We start from the raw sequence: 23,488 nt of genomic DNA, 5'->3' as shown, positions 1-23,488 counted from the left end.
TTTGGAAATGGATGTTTCTAGCTATTACTATTATATTTCAAGATTTGGTACTAATCATTGTAAAGCTGGCTATCTGGGCAATTGGAATTCAATAATTTCTCAGAGAGTTAATTATAATCCCAAGTCTGGGCAATTAATGATTAATTAAATTTCCTGAGATTGAGTGGAAAAGAGGTGCTAGTTTTTTTCATTCCATTATGGTATAAAATGGGTAGTTATTTGTTCTGTGGATGTTCATTTGGAACGGGTGGCAACTCTAACATTCTAATTAGTTACTGAAGCAGATTTGGGATATGCTTGCTACAGCTGCTAAGCTTTTCTTTTCTAAACCCTGAATTAATTGCAATGACTGAGGAGCTTCAAAATGATTAGTAGATTCATTTCAATTAGGAGAGGCACCTAGAAGGGGGATTGGTTGCTACAAAGAATGAGAAAAAAGAATATGAAAGTCTTCCATCTCTGTATGAACAGTATCAATCTAGCTGGGGTCTTTAGTGTCTGAAATTGTAACCAGCTGGGCATGTTTAAATGAGGAAAACTTGGACCTGTAATGAGATAACAATGATGGAAGGATCCGTGGTGGAGTAATGTAGATGTGGCACAGATTTGACAACTAGAACTGAACAATTTTTGAAATTTTGATGGAAAAATGCAATTAAATTCTTTATGAAAATTTTCACGAGACTTGCATCTTGCTCGGGGCCAGCCACAGAGTTGGTCAAAACATTTCAAAATTCAAAAATTTGCGTGGAAATGTTCATGATTTTTAGTTCTCTTTTTTTTTTTTTTTTTACCAGCTGTAGTGGCACAGTGGTAAAAACACCTGCCCCCGTCTACACTACAGCTTCTGTTGTTTGTTGGCCAGTGGAGAATTATCGATCCAAATGTTCCCAGTGTAGATACAGCTTCTGAGCACTGTTTGGTGGTTTAAATTAAATGAGTCCCATTCTGGTTCCCAGTGAACTAGCATGTTCACCACACCTGGCACTAATTGGCTGTTGCAAAAGAGAAGCCAAAGAATGAATGGACCATATTCACTCTTACCCATAGTCAGTTCTTCCGGGTAAGGTGGAGGATTACATTAGGCCATAGGACTGGAAAGGACCTCCTGGATCACTGAATTCAGTCCCCCGCTATCAGAGGCAACCCCATCATATAATTCTGTTCATAAGCTTATCAAGCTGCATCTTAAAACTAGTTAAGTTCTTTGCTCCCACTGCACCTATTGGGAGACTGTTCCAGAACCTCACTCCTCAGAAGGTTAGAAACCTTCAGCTAATCTCCAGCCTAAATTTATTCATGGCCACTTTATACCCATTTCTTCTTGTGCCAGTGTTGTCCTTTTGCTCAGAATAGCTTTTTTCCCCAGCTTTGTCTCTGTCCGTGCTGTGCCTCTTCTGCAGATAGAGAGAGCAGTACAGATCCCGGTACTGTTAATCTAGCACCTTTCACCAGCACTAAAATCACACCTACGTAGCCCTCAGATGGGGTAAATCCAGATAGCACACTGAAGTCAATGGAGCTACCGTGATTTACGTGAGCTGAAGGGCTGGCCATCACAGTTATTGGAGATGGGGCCAAGGTAAAATTTAGATCCACATTGGAACAGCCTCAGAATTTGTGGGTGTTTGTACCTGGAGGTTACGAGGTTTCATGGAGGTTTGTACTTCCACTGGAAAGGGAATGGAGAAAAAAAAGATAATTTTTCAATCCCTAAAAGTTTGACATGTTGGGAGGCTACTAGATCATGTCTACTAGATCTAGTGGGAAAAGATTCTTAGCTTCTCCAAACTGATTTACTCATCCTTATTCAGGGCTGGCTGGAAGAAGCAGTGCATCGTTGAATGAGATATATGACCGTAGCGGTTTCTTTTTATTGAGCCCTTGCTTCCTTTCTCAGCACATTCAACCACACTACATACGGTGCGGCAGGAGGCCAGGAAATTGTCTCTGAGTGGAAAAAACTTGCTGCCATTTCTATTAAATCACCCAGCAGAATCACCTTCCCATGGAGTGTTAAAACAGCTGAATTTTTTTTCGTCTGATGAATGAGCTTATTTGGGCAGACAGTGTATGTTTTTAATGTATCATTTTTTTTAAAAAGTGGAATATTGTTTTTAATAATAACTTGCAGTTTGCACAGTAGCATGTGAAGAAATACATTCACAGCATGGGTTCACCCAGACCATTATGATACGGACTCTGTCTGTCTCAAGCCAGATTGTTCGGACTAAAGCAGAATTCAGCCTGTTTGAACCTGCTGGAATAGTGACTCCTGATACTCTGTGGTCTTTTGGCTAAAGCCCTGCATTAAGAGACCGCAGACTAGGGTTCTATTCTGAGCTCTACCATGACTTGTGTAATACACGTCTTGATATTAACTGATGGGGCTTTAATTCTATCAATGGGGTTGTGCTTACTTGACCCTTGGTCTCCTCATGTGCAGTGTCAACAGAACCGTCACTGGAATTCTTCATGATTTAAAAGGTTCTTCCTGCTTATTCTATATGTCACTGTCAGGATAGAGTGGAGCTGAGTCTTCGTATCAGGTACAAACATCCACCCTGAGCTAGATTTAGCAGCTAAATCCCAGTTTAAGTATATTTTTAAGAACAAATTTGAAAACAAATAGTCCCCTGGGCACAGATATCCACATCACAAAAACCACCAACCCCCTTTGGCTCTGATTGGCAACTGCACTCAGCAGAGAAACTAAGTGAACCGTGGAGGCTGAGCTCCCCTCTTGTCTCTAGAGGTGGTTGCTATGGTCAGATGAGAGGCACATTCATGAGGCAGTGGTAAGGAAGCTAGCTCTGCTGATACCTATTCTGTAGACACTGAGTTTCAGTGACTGGGGCAACCAATCTGTTGTGTCATGATTCTGAGCCTCCCTTGGATCTCTCACATTGCAGTGTTTCCTTGTGTGTTATATGCATGTTAAAATATGTGAAATAGACCCCCAACCCCACCTGGTAGGTGACAGTACATCATCAAGGCCTACATAGACACATACACACAGAGAGTAAAATATTCCTACAGATGAAAACAATGCTGGAATAGGAGCAGGAGAGAAGGTGTAGATCATGTGAATCGTAATGAAAGAAACAGGCTATCCTGTGGTCAATTACATCTTTTTCCAGGATCTGCTTATGTGACTGACCAGGCTATGTCTTTCCTGGTGCTGTCTTCAGATTCATGCAAGGATGTTTACCTTTAGCAAGAGCTAATGGAGCTTCCCTTGCTATATGGTCTCTCAGATAAGGACAGATCATCTTTTTTATGAAACAGGAAGTTTTATAATCTCCACATCTGCCACTGCTGCTCTGTAAGTAGTCATTGGGAGCTTTCAAACCCTCCAATTAATGGGCCTCGGTTTCAAGCTTGCTCTGCAATTAACTGTGCTCCCTCTTTCTCTTTCTTTCCCTTTCTCTTTCCTCCCACTCATTCCTGCAATAAAACCTCAGACACTTCCTGGTTTATTGAGATACAAAGGAAGGATTGGAAAAAGTTCTGTATGACTTTTTAAGTGATTTTGTATGGCTCTTCAGCACCTGCTCTCATCACGAGCTGGAATGTGCTTCCAAGCTGATTTATTTTCCTAGACAACATGGGATCCAGTTATTTCACCTATAAAGATCCCATTGATGGAAAACAGGAAATTTGACCACAAGAGCCCTACCTGGTCCAGACTAAGGAACACCCAGCTGCCTGGCTCAGACTCATCTCCTAACATCCGTTTTAGGGGAATAAAAGGGAGAATTTGTATCCATTAACAGTTCTGCATGATGCTCTCCAGACATATTTATGGATTGGCTAATATCCTCTCTGTTTAGTCCAATAATGCTTTGTTGTTGTAGTGATACTGAAGAATTAGGCGCTGGAGTGTTATGTGTCACAGTAATACCTCTAGTTTTGTTCTTTAGAATTTTCTTGAGCTAGGATTGCTACTCTCTAATAATCTGTGCTACTGTGTAGGAGACCTGACGTCTAGCCCCCCAGCTGGCAAGACACAACAGTAGCACTAGTTTAGGGTAAAGATTCACCCCACTCAATACGAAACTATTAACCTTTCTACTACAGAACGTGATTTTGCTGCTATGCATTCTTATAAGGACACACTATTCCAATGGAATACCAGCATTTTAGTTCAGAAAGCTCGTAACTGGATAGATTATCAGCTCTGAAGCCATTAAAATGGCTTCTGAAGGGCGTTCCATACAGTTGACCTTGAGCAAAAGAGATAATACACTACATTTTTCCCTGATGTTCGTTTCCACTGAATCTAGTGGATGCATTTAATCGAATACAACCATCTTTCATTTATATAGACTTTGCATAACAATGTACTTCCAAAACTATATGTACACAAAATGGAATTACTTTCCCACCATGGAAAGGCAGTCACCTCTGATTTTGCACACCACCCAGCAAAATACCCCTAGCCCCTCAGGAGAGGTAGTGTAGAATATTATGTTTGTGAGGCTTCAGGCTGGAAAAAAAATGGTGGCTTCAAAGTGATATTAAAATAAAGAAAAATTGGGGGAAGCATTAGAGATCATTAATGGTCCCATGAGAAAATTAGTCACTTCATTAAAGCCTTGCCCCAGATGTATCCCTTGTGTAATTACATCATTCTATAGTTACAGTAGAATGATTTTGGACTACTATATTTTCTTTGATTTCTCATACCTTGTTTAGCAGGGCTTCAGAAAATAATGATATTTAGGTACTTTATCTGCAGTTTTAGCAGTTTTGGTGATTTACCTCCTATTTTTAGTCTCACGTAAATTCTTTAGAAATGGATCCTCTGATTATGCCCAATGCATTGTCCTGATATATGTGCAGTTAGATTCTTTGGGAATGTGAAAGAGATGAATAGATATCAACAAATTTCTGAATTAAAAAAGAAAGCAAAGAACATTGGGAATTTGATTTACAATACCAACAAAGAGATAAGAATTACTGTGTCCAAGACTTTTTTCAAGTTCTCCCTGAAAAACTCCCTAGTAAAGGGTTTTATTTTATTTTCTCATCCCGCTTAAAATCCTGCTACCCATGTGTGACATGTCCTGATGAGCTGCATGTAAATTGTATTCTTGTGAATGTAACGTACGGAATCCCCCACCTTTCTTGAAAAATAAGAGCTCCCAGTACAATATGTTTCTTTCATCTAATTCATTCTTTTATCTCTTTTCATGTCATGACAGTATTTCAGGAATATGTGTATTTTCTATCATGACGTTTGTATTAACTAGACTAGAATATGATCAAGCACCCTGATGTCAGTGTTAATTGGGAAGAGTGAGATGCCATAATGATACTGTAGTAATAGGTACTATCATGATGCTGTAGTATTATATTTTCTTCATTTTCTAAACAGACTGTGACCTGGACATATTTTAAAGTCAGTTTCTGTATGAAAGTTCTAACTGATTTTGTGCCATATTTTGCAAGAATAGAAGTTTGTTAGCGCCACTGTTTTGACCATCTTCTAATCTGCACACCTACTGTAAAGTCCCCCTGCTGTTTCAGTTGGATGTGTGATTCTTCACTTCCAGTGCTAAACTATTGGATGATTTTGTAGTACGCTGTTAAACAGCTGTCACATACCACACTAGAATGGCTGCTTTTGACTTCTGGAGAAATTATTCCTATGTGCATATAGTATTTAAACCACATTGAAATTAAAGGTATTTTCCAAATATATTATCATTATTAATTATTATTATTATTATTGAAAAGTGGGTCTCAGTTATAGTGGATAGTTAAAGTGGATTTCATATAGGAAATGATTGGTTCTGTAGCTTAATTTATATCTCCACCATCCTTCCCTCAGTAAATTAGGAATTGGATTCAGTGTTGGCAATTCTTCCAATTTTTATGACAAGCCTTGCAATATTTGATCTTTTCCATAAAGCTCCAGCTGCTGGACTCATGGGGTTATACGAGACTCGCATTTTTTTTCTTTTTCTTTTTTAAAAAGGAAGTTTCTAGCCTGACAAATTCTTGAAAATGTAACCCCAATGCAACCTAAAGGCTCAAACCCAGAAAGCAAAAAGTATCCAAATTAATTTTTTTAAATCATCTGATGGGATTGGGGGGAAGCGGAGCTATCTTTTTTATTATTATTATTTTAAATGTTTTGGGTAATCAATATGTGGACTTTAACCTGAAATTTACAGTAACCATGAAACTAATGGGTGAAAGAAAATGCATCCTATGTTCTCCTTCCTCTTTTGCCCATGATATGCTAGTATTTATGGTGTATCTTGTAATTCCCATAAAGTTTTCTGACTGTTTGTAAATGAATTTTGGAATTTAAAGGAAAAATAGTAACGGTTTAAGTGCCATAAAGAACCTCTGATCTGTTGCCTTAGCTGCTGTGTAACAGGTGATGTGTTCACAGGATTTCCATGAAGCAGTCTTGAAAGTGCTGGGGGATGAAGATGAAAATGAGAGGGAGGAGGGGAAGCTCAAGGAGGGCTTGAGTGAGATCCCTGAAATCTACAGACTACACCAGGAGATACTGGGAGAGCTCGAGGAAAGAGTCCTCAATTGGTAAGTGACAACTTAACGGCCTCATCTCATCCTCAATCTATTCCTTTATTCTAAGAACCACTGGCAACAGGGTTAAGATTCCAACAGAAGAAAGAAAAGATGTTAAACACCTTTAACAGGGTTTGTGCATAGGTTGAGGGAGGTAAATTTACAGGGACACCGTAAGATTGGGAGACTGCATTTTCTTGTCTATGCCATGTTTCTGTATTGTTATTTTACCTCCCCCCCCGCAAAAAGTCTCAGTGCTCCTGCGCTACCCTACAATGATAAACCATTGCATACAGCCCCATAAATCAGTGTGCGTGCAGCCCGTCTCACGTGAACTGTCATTTGCTCTGTGTTTGTACAGTGCCTAGCCCACTGGGGCCCCAATCTGGTTGAGTCCTTTAGGTGATTGTCACAAAACAGTCTAATGTGTGTGAACCATGAGTCATAGACTCAAATACCAGGAAGGGGGAACAGGCAGAAAAAAACCCTCAGAGGCATTAAGAAATATAGGAAAATGTCTTTTTTTTAAAAAAAAAAAAATTTTTAGATCTCTTAGAAACTGAAATAAGTTAGAACAATTCTCGTGGCAACTTCCTAATATTATAGCTCCCAGTCAAAGGAAACCCACTCAGAGTTTGAACAAGCCTTTGCTGGGCTGAGTTTCAGGCTAAACACAGTCTTTCAGGGCTGCTGAGGGTCTCTGCCTAAACCAAACTGTCCTAGCTGGACTAAATCTTACCAGGATAAAGCACGTCTCTGTCTTGCCTAGACAAAGGCTATCAGTGCTAGAGCAAATCTTTTAAGCTAATAGGCCCCTGTCTGAGCCACGCTTCCAAAGTAAAATGTATCAACTAGCTGGGACAAGCTTCTGGCTAAGTCGGGCTAGCTTCAGTCCCAAACTGACTAAATCTATGAAATCCACGGAAGGCATCTATCTAAGTCAAACTCCCATGCTAATCTGACTCTTTGAGAAGCTGGGGCAAGCTTTATAGCTCCTTACCTCCACCCCCACTGAACTCCAGCCAATCAGCAGTCACTTTCAGTGACAGACCACTCTATCCCAGGGCTTCCACAAAATAGATTATCCATAAATAATAGTAACAAGCCTGTATGCACAGTGCAGGCAGCACTCCTGAACAACTCTACAATAACAAATCAGAGTGCACAACAGAGGAAAAGATAAGGGGATATCATATGTGGGTTTCCATCTTCCAAGGGAATTGTTGTAAACAACAGTGAGGTTGAAAACAATTCTGTAAATGGTTATGCTAAGTATGCTATTAAGAAATGTGGGTTCCCGCTCCCTCTAGCTGCTGTAGATGTTCCAGGGACCTAAAATAAATGTGCAGTGAAAATCTGAAAATGTGCACTGTCTTTAAACTTTGAATACTAAACAGGCCCTTGAATCCCCAATACCCCTCCCCACATCCGGCAGTGCGTCCTCTGTTACTCTCAGGGCTGCTGGCCAGTCCCTCTGCTGTATTCTCAATCATCCTGAAATTAACGAGGCCGCTGTTTAAAACCACAATTTCTGTTACCCTGATGTCTCCTTGGCCACTGCTCGTTAGCAGCCCTGTACCCTCCGTTACTGCCATTTTTGGCTGGCTCTCTCTCCTGTAGATAATTCACCTTCGGTAAATAATTACATTGTGTACCCAGATGAGGAACTGTAACGTGGGTAAGAAGAGGGAGCTGTGAGTGAAGGGGATCTGAGGATGGAGTTATTCTCCCACTAACACCAGCACTCAGAGCAAAGGTTCTTGTTCTCACCCTGGTGGATTTGGAAAGCTTGCTTGGAGAAGTGTGAGCTATGTGAGCCCATTCTGCCCAGCATGTACATATATAGCGGTGGTAGGTAGTGTTACAGAAAGGGGACTGGCCCCAGACAAGGCCCATTCTTCCACAGCCCATTCCATTGCTCAGCACTTCAGTGCAGTGTTGTCCATTTCCTGACTATTAAACCCATGCCTTAACTGAGATATCCTAATGGCATTAGCAGGTATGGGGCTGATGAATAGAATTTGTGTAACCAGAATGAAGTGGGGCATTTTTTGTTACTTATTGGTTTGTTCTTCTCTTTCTGTGGCTTTAGGGAGGAACACCAGAAAGTGGCCGATGTTTTTCTCTCAAGAGAATCAAGGTTCAATCACCACACAGCATATATTATGCAGTTTGATAGGAATTTGGCTTTGCTAGATGAAACCTGCCTTAAATCTTCCCAGCTGGCCACTGTCATCCGGGAGTTTGAGGTGAGGCCCCTCTGACTTCTCTACTTGCATTAATTTATGGTTGCACTGCATTGCTTTCTCAAAGATATTCCTGTCTGCAACTTCACCAGCCTTCAGACAGGGTGTGGAGGAAGAATCTTAATGATCACTTGCAGAACACGCTCTGGAGAGACACATGGAGTGAAGTGTGTGTGTGTGGATTTGCATGTGTATATATGCATGGATATGTGAGTACGTTTGCTCATGTGTGTATTGGGGAAATCCATCTCAGCCCTCTTTTTCTCTCCCCTTTCTTTATTTGGCATATTTAAAGCCCTTTGAAGCTGTATAAATGTTATAATATATAATTGTATAATAAGATGTACATTATTATCATCATCATCATCCCTTCTCTTCTCTTCCCCTCCATCTCTCTTCTCCTCCTTCTCTTTAAAACTGCATTTCATTACATTTTTAAAAGCCTCTTACTACACCTTCTGCTGCTACCCCTACTTATCTGTCTGTCCTGCTGCCCTGTGAAGCCAGCATGCCTCCATAATAACCAATAGGATGTGCCATGGCAGAGAAGCAATAATAGGAAAAAAGGCATGCAAAAAATCCACTGACAAGACCAGAGAAATGTGGGAGTCAGAACTTCTAGGCTCTCTTCCCATCCCTGCCACCAACTCACTGTGTGGTCTTCCGTGAGTCAAGTAACCTCTCTGACCTTGTCCTGGTGGGCAAAAAGTGTTTTTCAATTATGTTTAGCTCAGCTGACTTCACATAATTAACATACTGTGATGATAATCGTGGCATAAGAACTTACACAGAACAGATTGAAAAGACCACCAAGATGCAGGCTAGTGCCTCTGAAGCCATAATGGCTGGCCACAGTTTAGACTAGCTACAACATAGCCAGCTGATGTGTTAGCCTGTGTCTTGATGGGGCTTTTCAATCAAGTTAAGCTAACCTGACTAAGTTAATACAATTGAAAAGGATGCCCTTTTTTGCCCATCAATATAAGGCCTCTCTCTCTCATTTCCGCCATCTGTAAAAAAAGGGAATAAACAACATTTAGGTGATAGGGAGGCTGTGAGGATAAATAGGCTCTGATATTTTAAAGGTTATTTAGAATGTCAGTTCCATGAGGTATGGATCATGTCTTCCTCTGCAGCATGTCTGACATTTGAAAGTCAACATTTGCCAACAGATGCCTTATGGTTACTGATGTAATTTCCTGTTCTAAGCAGAGGAGAGGACTGGAATCTCACACTCCTCTGGGCAGAAACTTGGCAAATGCAGGCTTTTTATTGACAACCACTGTGCTCCTCATCATGCTCAGCCAACCGACCCTGCACCTTCTTATCTTCCTGATACAAACTGAGGGCCAAATCGTGCTTAGAAAGAAGCCAATGGGACTGCTCCTATGAGTAAGATAAGCAGGATTTGAACAGAAGGCTCATCCAGAAAAAGGAGTAACATTCAGACCCTTCGTATCTCATTCTTAGAAATAGGAGCACCTACGATTTATTACCCTTCTAGCTCATCGACTCAGAGCTGAGGGCCCCATGTTGATTCTGCTGCAGGCTTGGCTCCCCTTGACTTTAATGCTTGGGGTTGAGTATGCTACACATCCAGGGGCGGCTCTAGGTATTTTGCCGCCCCAACCACAGCAGGCAGGCTGCCTTCAGTGGCTTGCCTGCGAGAGGTCCCCAGTCCCATGGATTTGGCGGCAGCCTGCGGGAGGTCCACCGAAGCCGCGGGACCAGCAGATCCTCTGCAGGCATGCCACCGAAGGCAACCTGCCTGCCGCCCTTGCAGCGACCGGCAGAGTGCCCCCAGTGGCTTGGCGTGCTGGTGCCTAGAGCCGCCCCTGCACACATCACCCAGGAGTTGGTCAGCACTTTGCAGGATTGGGCCCTTAATCCTCTTCATGTTGTCTAGGGCAGTGGTTCTCAAATTTTTATTTTCACAGACCACTTGAAAATTGCTGATGATCTCAGTGGACCACTTAATGATCTTTCCAAATGCTGTTTGTACTGTTAGCTAACTATTGTAAAGCGCTTTGAATAAAAGCGCTATATAAAAAAACGTATTAATAAACTTTTTTTGTTTTACAAATAAAAGTACACAACTCATATTTTAATATCAGTAGTCTTACATTTCTAATGCCATAGATATGCCCTCTCTCCTCCTGCCACGGCAGCCCCCGAGCTGGGGCTGGGAAGGAGGGGGGTCTTTCCCCCACTACAGCAGCCCCCGAGCTGTGGCTGGGAAGGAGGGCCATCTCTCCCCGGCAGCCCACAGCCCTGAAGCTGGGGAAAGTCACCTCTTTCTCTGGCTGCCACAGCCCTGCACATCCCAAATTCCCCCCACCCCTTCTTCTCAGCCCACTGCCTCCTCCAACCTACCCGCTATTCCCACCACCTCACCTTACACCTTCTGCAGTGTCCAGGCACCTAATTAATTGAGCTACGCCTGCACAGCTCCACTAATTAGGAGGGTGCTCCGCCATTCTCTCGTGTGCGGCCACCCAGGTGCGCACCTTAGAGGGAACTATCTGCGGACCACCTGAATGGTGCTCACAGACCACTGGTGGTCCACAGACTACAGTTTGAGACTCTCTGGTTTAGGGCATTCATCAGTTCAATTGTTTCCTTCTCAAACTGTCTTTGGAGTTCTCCAAATGATTCTGACTGTCGCCTTTGCCATCCACTCAATGTCTCTGGAGGCAGAGGCAGAGCAATCATAGCGGTGCACCTTGGCCCCTGGTACACAGTAAAGGATAAGGGCTCCGGTGTTAACGCTTTTCAGCAGTGTGTTGCTTTGAAGTTCAGCTACAATCAGAGTTAATAGGGTTTTGATTTGAGTCATAAATCCAAGCTCAGGAGCGTACTATGCTTTTGCTATCCTGGAGCTTCTGTTCACGCACGACTGTGTAAAGAGAGGAGTAAATAATCATAAAATTAATTGTGCATTTAAAAAAGAAAGGAAGAAAGGTGAGGGGGGTTTTCCCCCTGATTTTTAAGCTGGCACAGCTGTTTGTAGTTTTCACTGCTTTAGGTGCTAAAGGACCAATTTTTCAAAAAACAGGATTGGGATGGCAATTGCAAAATAGGTGCATAAATATTTGCACCTCTGTGGTGAGTTTTAAGAGTGAAATTACATGAGAGGGAGGGGGTGATCTTCTTTCTGTAGTTCTAGCCAGAACCAAGGCAGCCCAAGTTATCCCAAACCATTAAATAGTCCTTCAATGCCAGATGATCCTTATGTATCAGAGGGGTAGCCGTGTTAGTCTGGATCTGTAAAAGCAGCAAAGAGTCCTATGGCATCTTGTAGACTAACAGACATATTGGAGCATGAGCTTTCATGGGTGAATGCCCACTTCGTCGAATGCATGTAGATCAGGGGTAGGCAACCTATGGCACGCGTGCCGAAGGTGGCACATGAGCTGATTTTCAATGGCACTCACACTGCCCAGGTTCTGGCCACTGGTCCAGGGGGCTCTGCATTTTAATTTAATTTTAAATGAAGCTTCTTAAACATTTAAAAAACCTTATTTACTTTACATACAACAATAGTTTAATTATATATTATAGACTTATAGAAACAGACCTTCTGAAAACATTAAAATGTACTACTGGCACATGAAGCCTTAAATTAGAGTGAATAAATGAAGGCTCGGCACACCACTTCTGAAAGGTTGCCGAGCCCTGATGTAGATGATCCTTATGAACCTTTAGAGTTGGCCTAAACACATCCGTGAACTTGACTAGGTTTCCTTGGTTGAAAGATTGCTGGGCCATTAATGTTGATTTTCAGTAAGTCTTGGTGCACTGGGGAAGTTCCAGAAGACTGTGGAAAAAGCTAATGTGCCGATTTTTAAAAAGGGTAAATGGTATAACCTGGGTAATTATGAGCCTGCCAGTCTGACATAGATCCCAGGCAAGATGATGGAGCAGCTGATATGTAACTCGGTTAATAAAGAATTAAAGGAGGATAATGTAATGAATGCAAATTAACATGGGTTTATAGAAAATAGATCCTGTCAAAGTAACTTGTTATCTTTTTTGATGAGATTACAAGTTTGGTGGCTAAAGGTAATAGTGTTGATGTAATAGACTTCTGTAAAGCATTTGATTCAGTAGTGCAACATTTTGATTAAAATAACTAGAACAATATAAAATGAGCATGGCACACATTAAGTGGATTAAAATCTGGCTAACTGATTGGTCTCAAAATGTAACTGTAAAAAGGGAATCATCATTGAGCGGGGGGTGTTTCCAGTGGGGTCCCTCAGAGATCGGTTCTTGGTCCTATGCTTTTTAACATTTTTATCAATGACCTGGAAGAAAACATAAAATCCTCACTTATAAAATTTGCAGATGACATAAAAATTAGGAGAATAGTAAATAATGAAGAGGACAGGTCACTGATTCAGAGGATAAACTGGGCACAAGCAAACAATGTGTGTTTTAATACAACTAAATGTAAACGTATTCAACTAAAAACAAAGAATGCAGACCATATTTACAGAATGGGGGACTCTAGCCTGGGAAGCAGAGACTCTGAGAAAGATTTGGGGGCATGGTGAGTAATTGGCATAATATGAGCTCCCAGTGGCCAAAAGAGCTAATGCAATCCTAGGAAACATAAACAGGGGAATCTCAAATTGGAGCACATAGGTTATTTTACCTCTATTTGGCACTGGTGCAACTGCTGCTGGAATACTCCGTCCAGGTCTGGTGCCCACAATTCAAGAGGCATGCTGATAAATTGGAGAGGGTTCAGAGAAGAGCCACAAGAATGACTAAAGGATTAGAAAACATATCGTACAGTGATAGACTCAAAGAGCTCAATCTGTTTATCTTAACAAAGAGAAGGTTAAGGGATGCCTTGATTACAGTCTGTAAGTATCTACATGGGGAACAAATATTTAATAATGGACTCTTCAATCTAACAGAGAAAGGTACAGTGTGACTGAGTAGCTGGAAGTCGAAGTTAGACCAATTCAGACTGGAAATAAGGTGAACGTTTTTGACAATGAGTGTAATTAGTTGTTGGAACAATTTGCCAAGGATCGTGGAGGATTTTCCATCATGGACCATTTTAAAATCAAGATTGGATGGTTTTCCTAAAAGATCTGCTCTAGGAATTCTTCTGGGAAAGTTCTAGAGCCTGTGTTATAGAGGAGGGCAGACTAGATGATCACAGTGGCCCCTTCTAGCCTTGGAATCTATGAATCTGTGGCATTTATTGCTCAATTTATATACTCCCTCGGCTAAATCAGTCTGTATTTGTCCATCTCATTCACTGTCTTGGTGTAATTATCCACTGGTTAGTTTCACAGCTGCCATATTTCAGTGAACAACATGTTCCCCTTTTGCTGATAGATGGAATGATTCTTAATCGCAGACAAAAATCATGCCTTAAAGGTTGATAGGATTGGCCACCCAGAGGGCAATGTACTGATCCTTTCCCATGTCTCACCACAGTTAAGGGAAGGAAGGGTTGATCCCTCATCTGTACAGGTCCATTCATCTAACTTGCTATAGCATGGGATGATGGGCAGAGCTAGTGGACTGAACACACCACTAGGTGCCAAGAACACAAGAGTTCTCATCGTGTTTTTCCCACCGGGTCAGTGTGTAACCTTGGGCAAGTCATGTAATAACCTGATTGCATTTCATGCTAATAATTACCTCCTTCAGAGAGGTGTTGTAAGGGTCTGATAAGTTACTGTTTACATAGCATTTTGAATATTTAAGACTGTCGTAAAGTGTTCACCATCTGCGGCACCCTCTGGCATCAGGCAGCAGCACAACCAGTGTGCTAGCCTCAGTTTCTCCTTGAATGGTCCCAGAAATAGTCCAAGCTGTCTTTCTGAGTATAAATAGCCCTTGCTGGGTTAATTTATTACAAAAGAAAGCCCCATGCGTATAAGCTATAACAAACCAGGTCCCCAACAATCCATCAACATACAGCCCTGACATTTCTTCCCATGCTCAAGCTCTCTGCAGCTCCAGCATCTCTCACCACAAAGTGAGAGCCCTCATCCCAACCTCCAGCCCTCTCTGATCCTCCAGATTCAGCTCTCTGGCTCACACAGCTAGCAGGCATCTCCCTCTGCTGCTCTCTGCCTTCAGTCCCCTCTGGCCAGAGCTCTCTGGCTCAGGAAGGCCAGCAGGCAACTCTCTGCAAGCTACCTGGCAATTCCTTCCTCTTTCCAGTGACGGCCTATGGAGATTTCTGATTGCTGTAGGTTTCCCCAAGCAACTCTCTACTGCTCCTTCTGTCTATCCTCTGTGCTCAGGGAGTTCTCACCTGCCCCTTCCTATCTTCCTTCAGGGACCTCCTCCCTCTAGAGCCCAGCTGCCCTCTTTTAAACCTATCTAGGGGAGTCAGGTGCACTGGCCTCTTAAAGGGCCAGTGTCACACTGTGACACTTCAGTGTCTTTGTTGTCATATCTATCTCTCCATCTACACTACCGTATTTCCAGAGTGCTCATGGCTAGCAGCTAAATATAGCAATAACATAAAGCATCATTGCTGTCTGAAACCAGCTCTTCTTCTGTCTGCCTTCTTTGATTAGATCATATTTCTATCACTATTAACATTGTCCCCCTTCCTTTCTTTCCAAGTCACTGCTAGAGCTGTGCAAACATTGAACAATGAAAGCTGAAGCCATATGTAACTCAGCTAGTTTTGGGAGTTGGACATGGAAATCAAACCAACTGAGGGATTGTTGGGTTTTGTTTTGTTTTGTGTTTTGTTGGAGGACCGTGCAAGGTGTTTGGAGGATCAGCTTCCCCAGTTTAGTCTCATTGGGGTATTTTGCTGTATTTGGCCCACGCAAGCCTGATTCTTACCGTAAAACCCAATGGACATAAAATCTGAAAAATGGCAAAAAGGCCTATGGGAACCCAGCAAGCTTCATGCTGATTTAGTTGCTTTGGCTCCTTGGATATCATTCTAAAATCTCTCTTATGACCTTAGTTTCTGCTTGGTTCTCTGCCTCTCTTTTTCTTATTTCCTCCACCTTGGCCTGAACTATTTTGTGATATTGAATATGAATGGTGCTAAACGGTGCTAAATTTTCCTGTATTGGTTCTTTATAGAGATGAAGATTCAGATCTAAGCTCCGATATATATGCAGCTAGGCGGATAAATGGGAAACAGCTCAGTAGCACTTGTGTATGTCGTCGCCATGGGAGAGTCTCCAGGGGGTGCATTAAGCATGTGAGGTTATAATCCAGGACTCAGACTACAGAGCACTGACTGTTGTGTTTTTCCCCTTCTTTTGAGGACAGCAGAATCCTGGCGGCAGCCCCCTGAATGTGAAACACCAGTTTTTGAAAGTGGTGCAGCGCATATTCCAGTACCGCGTGCTACTCACAGGTCAGCAAGATTAAAGCACTTCTAAACTTGCTACAGCAGAGACCTGTCTTTCCTGCACTGTGCTGGGGCCATATGTAGATGGCAGGCCAGGGTTGGGGAGGACAGAATACGGTCAGAACAACAGGCTGGAATCCAAATGTGTGATCTAGCTTTGGCGAATGACTGAATTGCACACTGGACAGGCCACTGGGGGTTAATGACAGCTGTGGGCATAGTGAAGGGAGAAAGACCCCTGTTTAGTGAGATCATGCTGAAGTATAACTATAGGATTGGAGTGTGCAAAGTCAGACTCTTGTAAGCCTCATTTTCCTGGACTTACCCATATTGGTATCCATTGGCAGGGAAGGAAGAGTGCCCAGACACTTGTTGTCAGCACATATGTTTGATTTTACTTATGATGCCATTCATAGCTTAGCCCATACCTGGGTCACTTAAAGCTAGAGATGATCCTGAGCCAACACCTCTGAACTCTGGAAAAACTCCGGTCTAAACTTTGCCACACCACAGAATCTCTCTTTATGCTCCCCCCTATCCCTGACATGTGTCACACACTCTGTAGAATGCTCTTTTTCTCCTCAGAATGTCCCCTGAGGTTCTGGCTCCTTGTGGCTGCTCCTTCTCGTCCTGCCCACTGCAAATCCACTCCAGCCAAAGCTGTAGTTTGTGGGAGGAGCAGCCGTTCCAACAGGGATAGGACCCAGCAACATGCAATGAACACTCAGTGCACTGAATTAGGATATTGAGGCTCCCTACAAGGGAACAGCAGTGAATTGGTTGGGGAGGGATGTTACAGCACAGCACAGCAGAAGTGGGGGCAGGTCAGTGCATCAGATGGAATCACAGGAAACCAGAGATCATTAGATGTACAGATAAAGAACCATATTGGGTGTATGTATGTGGGTGGGTGGGTGGGGAAAGATGGGAGATGACCTAAGTATGGAACAGTGAGAAGGAAGCAGCAAACCCCTCCCATACGCAACAGCTGATAAAAGGAAGAGCATATTAGAGGGGACTCCTATAAATGCAGCAGAACAAAGGGATTGTCTGAAATTTTATTCACAGCACAGATTAGCAGCAGTTTCATCTTGCTCCAAATACATTGATCAAAAATGCAACTCATTTTTCACAGCTGTTTCTGCTTTTTTAGTAACAGTGACTCAAGTGAGCACTACATACCAGTAGGAGGATATTTTGGACTGATTTGTTTCCCTCTCTGGGTATATCTACACTAGGAAATGGAGCCTTTCAAGGAACAACAGTTGTATGTGACATTTAGCTGTCATGCTTTGTCCTTATAGAGGTTATGTGCATCCATACAGCAACACTGTTCTGATAGAATGGATTTGGTGTGTCCACACACACAGTGCCTCTTACCACCTCAGTATATTCTGGGACTTCAGGTGCACTTAATCCTATGGGAGCCAGCACTATTGCTGAGAGTTTTAGGGCGGTTACCAAACACGAGGAACTTCATTGTCAGACAAAGTTAGGAGAAGCAGTACAGCTGCAATGCTTGTGAGTTCCCATTCACACTCGGGAGAAACTATTATAGATAGTATTGTAGATAGCACTGGTACACCCAGACATGAGATAGTCTTTGTTCTGGGCATTGCAGCCACCTGGTATAACCAATGCTTTTAAATCACCTAGGATGGCTGTTGCATACAGATACAAGGTATTGTATAGGCATTGCAAAACATTCTAAACAATGGGTGACTGCAGCAGTTCATCTAGGTTTAGAGAAGTCCATGGATGCTAGCAGATGCCCTCAGATGATAGGACAGGCAGGGTTTGCTAAGGTACAGTCATTCAATTTCTCTGCACAGTGTGAAAAATAAAATACACCGGCTCTTATGTTCACAACTAGCTGTTTCTACCCAGATAAGGAAAGGTATTTAATCTCAACACTGGTTGCCAATTACTGTGCTACAGCCAAAAGGAGTTGCCCACATTAGTTAAATGTCTCTAGCCAAGTGCAGAGCATGCAGCTGGGAAAGGGAAACCTAAATACGGCATGCCAGCACCGCACATTACCTCCCTGCCAGACTAGGCTTTGAAAGGCACAATAGCAGACTCCTCTTAACCTTCCAGAATCCAGATGAGAGACCAGTACAGTTGAGAGGTATGGGAGGGCCTGGAAGAAGAGAACTCACATGAGTGGGGGAGACTGAGGACAGGGGGGTTCCATGATCCACGTTGCACTTTGGGATATAGACCTGATTCTCAAATGTGACATTTGGGGGCTTGCATTAATCAAAGAGCTAATTTAAAAGAGTAAATATTTTCAGGATTGGGATTTAATAAATAAAAGCACCCAGATACTACAGTGATGAGGGTCACATAAGGAACTAGAGAGAGAGAGAAATACCCTGACTGTCATGAGTAGCTCTACCGAAGCCAATGGAACTATTTGAGTGAATAAAGGTTTGCAAGATTGGCCTCTAAGTAAGATTCCTATTATATATAGTTTACAGAATCTATTTTCAAATTTTAATTTAGCTCCTGTGATCATTATTTAAATTCTCTATGTCCAAAACACTGGAACATTGAGAAATATTGAATTGTACTATGTCCCTTTTCCTATTAACATAGGAAATCAGTAATTCTATCTAGTACCATGCATTCAAATGTGAAAATAGAAAAGGTTCATCAGAAGACCATTTATTAATCAAACTGTGTCACACTCACCAGCTTCTCTTGGCTGAGAAACAGCGAAACATTTTAGTTAGTTCCAGTTTGTGAGGTTTTACACCTGACATTCTTTGCTTTGAATCTCAGATTTGAATAAGCCCAAAATTTCAAAACAAAACTCAGTTTAAAAAAAAAGCCAGGTTTAATTTTGGAAGGAAAATCTGTCCAGACCTCCCTTTGTTTCCCATATAGGTGATTTTATAAAAGAGTAAAGGGTTATGGGGTATTACAGTTGTGTGTTTCAACTAGTCAAACCAAACTCTTTAATTATCTGGGAATTTACTGGATGTTCTATATCTGATTGTTTCCTACAGATTACTTGAATAACCTTTGTCCTGACTCTGCAGAGTATGAAGACACACAAGGTAATTTCCAATGGGTAGAAGAGAAACTTTTATTTAGTATTATCAATAACTAGCAGTGAGATCTGTCCCAGGAATGTGTGAATGAAGCCCAGACTGCGATGGCATAGGTCTGATCTGAGGTCTCACGGCTAATTTAGGGGAGTTGCCTCTCCAGTATAAACTCTTTGAGCAGAGACTATACGTTTTTGGGTTTGTACAGGGCCAAGTATATTAATTATTAATACAACAATTTATTGCATGACCCTCAACTCCCAATGGTATCAGAGCAGTCTATGTCTGACCAGTCATACATTCAGAATGACCAAATCTGCTAAAAAATCTGAAACTTCTGGATAAAAAATGAAGTGGTCTGATTTTTCTAATAGGAGAAAATATTGGCCAGAGTGGTGCTGTGTTCATTAGTACAGAGTGATCTCAGGTTGCATGGGTCTCACTGTTCTCTTAGTGTAAATCAAGAGTAACTCCACCGGAGGGAATGGAGTTTATAGCAGTGTATAAATGGTGTAAGTAAGATCAGACTCAGGCACAATGTAAAGCTGCATTCTGTCCTGTTTCCATATTTCCTGTGGAATGGCCTGAGGCAGGGTCTTCTCACTGAAATGGAAGTTCAAATTCAAATTCAGCTGCCGTCGGTCATTTCAGCTCAGCATCAGAGGCCTATGGTCACATTAACAGGGAAACTTGACCCACCTCCTAATACTGTGAGGAAGAAGGAGGAGGCAACCTTATGTGCAGGGCAAGTAAGAGGGAAGTCAGACTGCTGTTGTCTGTCTCCTACCTTGCCTTCTCAGCCTGTGAATAAATAAAAGCAAGCATGAGCCACAGAACTGGGACCCAATCCCAGATTTCAAAAATTCATGAAGTTCTGAATTGTTTGGGCTCAGCACATTGTGCTAGCCAGAGAATTTTAATCCTGATCTGGATTTGATTGATTAAGGATTGGTTCATATCCAGCTCTAGAACGGAGAGCAGAGCACAGTTTGTGACAGTCCCTTGCTATTTCACAAGCACATGCAGTAAAGATCTGGAGGTTAAGATTTGGGGAATTCCTATAGCTCCAGCATGCAGAGCCTACAGAAAGAGAACTGAGTGCACACACAAGCCTAGCTCAAACTTTTTGATTCATTCCCAGAGCTCAGCCGCCAGCTAAATCCTAATCCAGTCTTGGCATACCCATGCTGGGTATGATACTTCTGAAGCAAAGTGGGATGGCCTGATGTGTTTATTTGCATGCCATTACCCAGAATGAACTTGCAGCTCACCATTGTTTTACACTGGTGCTGATGCTGCAGCGGTCTGGAATCAGCAAGAAGGCTTGATCTATACACCTCTACCTCGATATAACGCTGTCCTTGGGAGCCAAAAAATCTTACCGCATTACAGGTGAAACCGTGTTATATTGAACTTGCTTTGATCCACCAGAGTGTGCAGCCCGTCCTCCCCCCCGGAGCACTAGTTTACCATGTTATATCCAAATTCGTGTTATATCGGGTGGCGTTATATCAAGGTAGTGATATACTTGTTCCTTGAGCTCTGACCAGCACACACACACACTTGAGAGACAACATATCAAAATCAGCTTATTCAAAATAAAGAACCAATGAGGTGCTCAGCACCTATCAGGATAGGGCCTTCTAGTTGCTTTGGAATAATCTTTGTGGACTACTCCCATTGAAGTCAGTATGAGATCACATGGGGATCAAGGCTAATGTTATATTAATCAAGCAAATACTGTTCTCAGCACATCCAGTGTGAACCTGGAGTAAATCAGTTGAAATGAATTGGGTTACTCCTGACTGACCCTATATATAACTGAAAGCAGAACTTGGCCCACCATTTAAAGCACTAGTCATAAGCTAAAGATAAACTATCATGCTTACAGAAAACTGCTTCTGGAAGATATGTCACAAGATGATTTGGTGAAATTCCAAAGCACCTAAAGACGGTCCCATGAGCTTTCTTGTTTGGGGCAAGCTTGACTCATGGTGTTATAGCAAGAGGGAGACAAAGGGAAGGAAAGAGGGGACCCGATGTGGAAAGCAAGTAGGACTGTTTGGGATCCTACTTATTAAGGGCATTTTAGCCAATGCATTTCTTTAAAAGATGTATTTATAAAAAGGTGGGATATAGGTTGCTTTTTCTAACCTTTCATGTGCTTTGTGCCTTTCTGTGTTGCTTCACCCCTCAGCTGCCTTACTCATTGTCTCTGAAATTACGGACCGAGCCAACGACAGCATGCAGCAAGGGGTGAGTTGTTTGATGATTGGTACTGTCTTCTCTATGAGTTTGCTGAGGAGTATGTGGCACCCCACTGTACTATCCCAGAAACTCAGATCCCTTTAGCTGAGGGTAAGTACTCCATGGTGTGCTCCAGATCTAGGTTCCATGAGTTAAATTCTGCTCTTGTTTATACTGGAGTAAATCTAGCGTAACTTCACTGACTTCAGTATAGTTTGCACAAATAGTCAGTGCACAATTCAGCCCAAAGGCTTTGTTTTCTCCTTGGCTGTGGATGTGTTAATATTGTACACTGAGGAATGAGTGAGTGGGACACTGGAAATTTCATAGACTCTGCTCCCAGTCTGGGATGTATATAGGTATGTAACCTTAGTTGAAGATATCATAGGTCTGATCTTGCTCCTACGGATGTTAACCCTGATTCTGAACTCACTAAGGTTATGTCTACACAGCAAGAGCTGTGCATGGGCTAACCTACCAGCACTAGCTTGGACCAGCCAGCAGAGGTAATAATAGCAGTGAAGATAGCACAGTGTGGGCTTCCGTGCAGGTAGTAGAAGCCTGGCATGGACCCTGGGTGTGGATTTGGCATACTAGCCAGATCTGAAGCCTGTATTGTGCTGTCTTTACTGCTATTGTTACCTGAGCTAGCTGGTTACCCCATGTACAGCTTTTACTGTGTAGACATACCCTTATGTGGGTTATACGTTTTTACTAGTGTATAATTCCACTGACTTCAGAGGAGTTACTCCTGATTTACTCTCATGTAGACCACAATCCAGTACAGTTGGACAAGATTTTCAAATATAGGATCCTATTAGATTAGGTGTCTGAATACAGATTTAGATATCTTAAATAAATGATCGATCTTCAAAAGTGCGGAGCACTCAGCAGCCTCCGTTGAGGTCAGTGTGGGTTACTAGCACCCTGTGGCTGGAGATTAGAGGCCCAGGATGTTAGTGATGATAGTCTGCAGATAACTGTTCTAGCTATTTGTTCACAGAGAGCAAAATCCTGTTTCCATTTAAGTCAGTAGGAGTTTTGCTATTTACATTAATAAGGAGCAATATCAAGTTCAGAATACAGGAGGTACTGGGCTTGATTCTGATCTTACATGTATTGTTTTTATAACAATGGAACAAGTTCCACTTGAGTTATTGGTCACTAGTACTTTCCCACGGGTTCCAGTGGAGTCCCACTGTGGTTCTCTATACTGCATTATACCCGCCATTTTTATCTTATATAATTTTATCCGGGGCTAAATGTTATCCGTGGATGCATGTTCTGAGTTAAATGCTATCCCTGGATGCATGTTTTGTGTTCTCAATCCCATTGACTTTAGCTAAAGCACGAGAGACAGAATTTAACCCAAAGAGACAGCTAAGAGCACCAAAGTTTTCTACAGTGCCTTGAAACATTGCCTTAGAAATACCTTCACAAAACAACATAAAATATTAATAATATTATTTATGAAGCATATGCTCCTCCTCTCACCAAGGCACTCTGGTCTCTACACTGACCATTCAAATATTATTATTTATTATTATTATTTTATTATAAATAATATGTAGATTTTAAGGCCAGTGACCATTCTGACCTTCTGTATACCTTGTGACTGAAATGAAGCATTTCTTTTAGGAAGTCTCTAATCTGAATGTAAAGAGTTCAAGTGACAGGGAATGTATCATGTCTATGGTCTTACCAAATTCACAGCCATGAAAAATACATCACGGACTGTGAAATTAGGTCTCCTCCTGTGAAATCTGGTCTTTTGTGCGCTTTTACACTACACTGTACAGATTTCACCGGGAGACCAATGTTTCTCAAACTGGGGGTCCTGACTCAAAAGGGAGTTGCCGGGGGGTTGCGGTATTGCCACCCTTACTTCGGTGTTGCCTTCTGAGCTGGGCGGCCGGAAAGCGGAAGCTGTTGGCCAGGTGCCCATCTCTGAAGGCAGCGCCCCGCCAGCAGCAGCACAGAAGTAAGGGTGGCAATATGATACGATGGCATCTTTACTTCTGCGCTGCTGTCTTCAGAGCTGG

General features: G+C 42.3%; 1 protein-coding gene across 4 annotated transcripts in view; it reads left to right on the top strand.

Moving 5' to 3' along the window:
• FGD5 (FYVE, RhoGEF and PH domain containing 5) overlaps positions 1-23,488 on the top strand; it is a 148,557-nt gene that overhangs the window by 87,238 nt on the left and 37,831 nt on the right. For 3 of the 4 annotated variants that reach the window (XM_050958357.1, XM_050958356.1, XM_050958354.1), the window contains exons 6-10: positions 6,407-6,558; positions 8,639-8,795; positions 16,065-16,152; positions 19,158-19,208; positions 21,397-21,455. In XM_050958357.1, coding sequence (XP_050814314.1) covers positions 6,407-6,558; positions 8,639-8,795; positions 16,065-16,152; positions 19,158-19,208; positions 21,397-21,455 — 507 coding nt within the window. The remainder of the gene's footprint in view (positions 1-6,406; positions 6,559-8,638; positions 8,796-16,064; positions 16,153-19,157; positions 19,209-21,396; positions 21,456-23,488) is intronic. The other variant, XM_050958355.1, reaches the window with a different exon arrangement.

The sequence above is a fragment of the Gopherus flavomarginatus genome, chromosome 6, assembly GCF_025201925.1.
Source record: "Gopherus flavomarginatus isolate rGopFla2 chromosome 6, rGopFla2.mat.asm, whole genome shotgun sequence".
NCBI classification, from domain to species: domain Eukaryota; kingdom Metazoa; phylum Chordata; order Testudines; family Testudinidae; genus Gopherus; species Gopherus flavomarginatus.
This window is presented reverse-complemented; position numbering and strand designations above follow the sequence as displayed.